General features: G+C 54.1%; 3 protein-coding genes across 3 annotated transcripts, besides 3 other annotated features; all 3 read right to left on the reverse strand.

The window, feature by feature from the left end:
• Nucleotides 1–14: 14 nt before the first annotated feature.
• Nucleotides 15–416, reverse strand: TraAM80_01206 (ribosomal protein L27; the record flags this gene model as incomplete). The annotated part of the gene is made up of 1 exon (XM_029378259.1): nt 15–416. The coding sequence occupies one exon, from the start codon at nt 414–416 to the stop codon at nt 15–17; it is 402 nt and encodes a 133-aa protein (XP_029241868.1).
• A 221-nt stretch (nt 417–637) lies between these two features.
• On the reverse strand, nt 638–3457 carry TraAM80_01207 (uncharacterized protein; the record flags this gene model as incomplete). Its single annotated transcript, XM_029378260.1, has 1 exon — nt 638–3457. One exon carries the CDS (start codon nt 3455–3457, stop codon nt 638–640), a length of 2820 nt encoding a protein of 939 aa, XP_029241869.1.
• Nucleotides 3458–3602: 145 nt separating this feature from the next.
• Nucleotides 3603–3640: a sequence feature (G-rich).
• A 782-nt stretch (nt 3641–4422) lies between these two features.
• Nucleotides 4423–4459: a sequence feature (A-rich).
• A 96-nt stretch (nt 4460–4555) lies between these two features.
• Nucleotides 4556–4589: a sequence feature (A-rich).
• A 46-nt stretch (nt 4590–4635) lies between these two features.
• TraAM80_01208 (ribosomal protein L27) lies at nt 4636–5037 on the reverse strand (the record flags this gene model as incomplete). The annotated part of the gene is made up of 1 exon (XM_029378261.1): nt 4636–5037. The coding sequence occupies one exon, from the start codon at nt 5035–5037 to the stop codon at nt 4636–4638; it is 402 nt and encodes a 133-aa protein (XP_029241870.1).
• Between the last annotated feature and the right edge of the window lie 66 nt (nt 5038–5103).

A 5103-nucleotide genomic window follows, 5' to 3' on the forward strand; every position in this document is an offset into this window, starting at 1 on the left:
TCACAGGTAGCACCCTAGAAGCGCAGACGCTGGAAGAACCAGCGGTTGCTGCCGGCGTTGTAGCGGGCCTGGAACAGCTTCCTCACCAGCTGCTTCGACTTGGACTTCTTTGCCGCGTCTGACACGTTGATGCGGCCGCGGAGCTCCTTCGACAGGTCCATGTTGTACCGCGTCGGCAGGAAATGCTTGTGGTTCACAACACGCAGAAACACGCCCACGCGAGAGCGGCGCTCAATGGTGCGCTTGCTCATGCCGCGAACAACCTTCTTCGGGTACTTCTTCATACCGGCAATCAGCGAGTGGCCGTACGGGCGCTCCTTGCTCTTGGAGTCGGTGTTCTGCACAATCACCGCCTTCTTGCCGGCGTAGCGGCCAGAGGTCATGATCACCACCTTGCCAGGCTTAAGGAACTTCATTGGTGCTAGAAGCCAGAGACTATCAATTCCCTTCAGACAGCAAGCAATCAATCCCCATCAACATAAATGAAATGAGAAAAAAAAAGAGAAATGATGCCACTGAACCACTCTACCAATGGGGAAACTAAAAGAATAAAAGCACATGCGCAGGTAACAAAAAACAAACAATAAAGTGAAGGTGAAAATGAAAGTGAAAAAGTATTGTGGTCGCCATAACTTTTTCAATGAGGAGCGGAAACACCTGGGGCCTCCGCTACAACACCGTAACGAGCGCCAAGGGCTACCTCTTGCACGCTCAACTTCTTCAGTCGGCGTGCGTCCTTCAAGCTTTGCCAGGCCAGCGTCTGCAGCCTACGCATCATCTCCACTACCTGCTCCGCCGATGCATCAGCGTCACGCAAGGCCTCCGTCATCTCTATGCCAAGCAACAGTGCCTCTTGGGCGCCCAACGAGCCGTAATTCTTCTCGGCAAAGAGAAACACCTCCACCGCTGCCTCTGGATTAACACGCCAAATATGACAAGCAGTTGTCACAGCACCTACCACCTGCCGTGGGTCACTGAGAAGCTGTGGAAGGTGTTTCGTGTCCAGATGGTGCGAGAGAATCCTTTCACTCGTAGGTGGCAGAGACACGCCTAATCGGTAGCCTATCGCCATCTGGCTGAACAGGAACGTGTTGAGTTTCAGAGCATTGGAGCCAGCGATATCCAGAAGGCGCGTTTTGGCGATTGCAGCTGCCACAGAGACGTAGTTTGTCACTGCTGCCATATATTCCACTTTTTCATTTTCACTACAATGGAGCTGATCATTGCCTGCCACGTCAGACCCCAACGAAGGTCGCTCCTTCACTAACTGCAGCCAAGAGGAGACGTCCGCCAGGTCCACAAAAAAGCTGCGTGAGGTTGCCAACGGACCCACAGCCGCGCTCAGAACAGCCTGTATAGTCGTTGTCGGCACGCGGTGTCGGTCGACACGGCACAGTGCGGCAATAAGTTCACTGAGTGTTGCTGAGGAACGGACCTTGGCAAATTCATCGTGCCGAGAGAGCGGACCTTGAAGAAGAAGATCAATCGTTTCGTTCTCAAACTGCCGCAGCTCTACGAGGCCTACCAAGGCGAATATGGCACTCAGCATCGAAACCTTCTTCAACACCTCGTCACGCATCAAAAACATTCCAAGCGCCAGGGAGGAGTGGTGTTGTGCCCGCACAAGGCGCTGCGCCCGCACCTGTCCAAGGCATTTCAGTAGGAGACACTTCTGCTTCGGATGCAGCGATGATGCCAGATATGGAATAGAACGCACCGTGTTTGTGATCAGCGGCACAGCGCGCAGGTGGTGACGTGCCACAACACCAAGCGCCCGGAGACTTTCAAAGTTTGTGAGCTCGCGCTGTTGTAGAATTTTCAGCACGACATAATAGTCTGCCTTGCGGCGCAGCCCCAATTTGGACATAGACGTCAAGTAACGAGTGAGACAAGAGGACGTAACCGCGTGAAGCTCCTTCTGCTGTCCCTGCAACCGTTCATGCAACTGCAGCAGCATGGGCCGAACTAACGCCAGGTTGTACGTGTTGGTCTCAACCCTGCCCCCCTCCGCATACACGACGGCAGACACCTCGTTCATAATCTGCAGCGCATCCAAAGTGTTGTAGGCGTTAATGTTGGCCAACACGGCGTCACACCACAAAGCTGGGGAGAACACATCTCTCCCACCGTTTTGCAACGAACCATGATCCCGCTGCTGCTGTCGTGTGGGCTCCTGACTCAGCAAACCCCAGTGGAACACGGCAGTCACGATATCTGCACGCTCTCGCGGCGTGAGTATGCCAAAGCGGCGGTAGAGCATGCGGAATAAACGTTTACTCAATGGGCGTGACACCACCACCCTTCCAGACACGACTCCCTCCGATAGCGAAAGCGTCGCAGGTACAAGGTACATTGAGCAATCGTGGCTAGACCCCCCACTCTGCTCCAAAGAGTACACCAATGCTTCTAGAAGTTCCGCCACAACACGCGCAACAAACTGCAGTTCCGTGCAACTCAAAGTATTTTCTTCATGGCAAACACGCATGGTCCCCCCTAGAGATTCAATGCACGTCGACAGCTGTGCAAGTGACAAGGCAGACCGCACGTGCTGTTCATCCAGCTGCTGAAGAAGGCACATGAAGAGCGGGTGATGCTGCCGGTGGAGACGCACAACACGAAGCAGCCAAGCACTCACCTGTGAAGGAGACAGTGTCGTGATACGTTGTCTCGTGCCATTCAATACCTGCAACAACAGCGGCCGGCACTCGTCAGCGACATCGCGAATGGGATGTTCACTCAAACCCCGCCCTGCATCCTCCCCCGCCAGAGTACTTTTCCCTGTCCTTGGCGCAACCCAGAGCGTGACTGCATCCACTAGTGTAAGCAGATCCTGCTTGCCAAACGAATCTAGGCGCGACTCAATCGTCCCACTAATCTCACGCAGTTCCTGCGACCATCCAGGGTGCAGGTGGTACTCCCCCCCTGGCTCTCCATCGACTCCCGCGGCGTGGGTGTGAGGCTCCTGCGTCGCCTCCACAACAATGCGGGCAATGCCAATGAGCTCGACGGGGTTACTCACAACATCGACAAGTGCGGTTGAGCGACCACGGAGCACAGCTTCTAACCGTGGCGAGGCACAGCGGTAGGGTGTCAACTTCACAACCCCCTCCATCACTAAAATGCACTCCGTGGGGGAAAGCTCATCCACATCGCCCAGCATACTTTCCTGCATCTTCGTCAATAGAGGAGGCAGCGCCTTCGGTAGCCCCTCATGGAGGGAGAGCCGCTCACGAACGCAACACGCCAGGCAGTGGAACATGTTGGCTCGAGAACGGAGATCAGCCTGCGGGTACACCTCGTCGATGCGCTTCAGAAGCTCGCAGTCATGCACGTTGCAGACGCCAAGTTGGCGCAAGGCGTGTACAGCCATCCCACTATTGGAAGGACCAATAATCCCAGCAACGCTCACCCGCTGGGCGAGAAGCCGAAGCCGCACCGCGTGATGCAACTTTAGCATCCTCACTGCAAAGGCAGAGCCACAGATGTTTTATTAATCCGCGTCTCACTCCCGTCCAAACGCCTTCCCCAGCCCTAGTGTCCCCCCACCCGCTTCTGTAGAAGCCGCTAGGGAATCCGGAAACTGAGGGAAAGCGAACTAGCATGAGGGGAGAGTTGAGAGGAATGGGGGGGAGGGGAAAGGAAAAATAAACTAACAAAAGTACAAAGAGAGCGAGAGGAGGACGAAACAAAAACAAGACAAAAAGAAGCCCAAAGTGTATTCGCCAAGGGAGCTAAGAATCCCGCACCTATCTCTCTTTCCCCCTTAAAGAGTAAGAGAGAGTTACCACAACTATTCGTGTGCACATGTACACAGAAGTAGGTGGCAACCCCTCTTGTCATTAGCAAACGGCAAATACGTATACGTCGTAACTGGCAATAAAGAGACGCATTCGCGCCTTGAGGCGACAACCTCCGCTTCCATCCCAAAAAGACTCAGCGAGGAAAAAGCAACGCAACTCACGCCTCACTGGCGATTCCCCCAGCACCACCACTGCCACCCAACAAAACAGCGTAGGGCCACAGTGCCGTATCGCGTATGGAAGTACCAGCAACTCCAAAAAGGCACCGCGTGCCTTGTCTCCGTGTTTGGAATCTCACCACGTCGTCTTTGCCATCGCGCGGGAAATCCCCTCGTTTTTGTGCGGTGGGTAAGCAAAGAATAAAAGCAAAAAAGACTGCAAGCACCGGGGGTCGCACCCCGGCCATCCGCATGAAAGGCGAAGGGTATAAACCACTGGAATACGATTGTCCACTCCCGAGTAAACGCTCAAAAAAAAAAAGACAGTGTCACGGGAGTAAGCGGTGCGGACGCGCCGCCCCCCTCCAGCCCGGGTGTGCATCAGCTGTGGCTGCCTTCCGTCGCAGCGTCACCATTGTCCAACGGAGGCAGAAAGCAACTGGATGAATACAACGAACAAATTCAAAATAAAAAAAATAAAAAACGGAAAAAAAAAAGAAACATGGATGTGTCCGCAGCACGGCAGCGCTGAGATTTCAACGGCATGGCTGGGAGGGCCAAACCGTACAAGCCTCAAAGAGGCAACAGAAGCAGGGGAAAAACCAATCAACAAACAAAAACAAAAATAAAAGAATTAAAACAGCAAAGTAAAGCCAATGTAGTTCACAGGTAGCACCCTAGAAGCGCAGACGCTGGAAGAACCAGCGGTTGCTGCCGGCGTTGTAGCGGGCCTGGAACAGCTTCCTCACCAGCTGCTTCGACTTGGACTTCTTTGCCGCGTCTGACACGTTGATGCGGCCGCGGAGCTCCTTCGACAGGTCCATGTTGTACCGCGTCGGCAGGAAATGCTTGTGGTTCACAACACGCAGAAACACGCCCACGCGAGAGCGGCGCTCAATGGTGCGCTTGCTCATGCCGCGAACAACCTTCTTCGGGTACTTCTTCATACCGGCAATCAGCGAGTGGCCGTACGGGCGCTCCTTGCTCTTGGAGTCGGTGTTCTGCACAATCACCGCCTTCTTGCCGGCGTAGCGGCCAGAGGTCATGATCACCACCTTGCCAGGCTTAAGGAACTTCATTGTGATCTGCGGGCTACTTTGGCACACACACAAAAAAAAGTGCAGAGATACGACAAAATGAATAAA

This window comes from Trypanosoma rangeli, assembly GCF_003719475.1.
Source record: "Trypanosoma rangeli strain AM80 chromosome Unknown Tra_15.4_contig_00024, whole genome shotgun sequence".
NCBI classification, from domain to species: Eukaryota; Euglenozoa; class Kinetoplastea; order Trypanosomatida; family Trypanosomatidae; genus Trypanosoma; species Trypanosoma rangeli.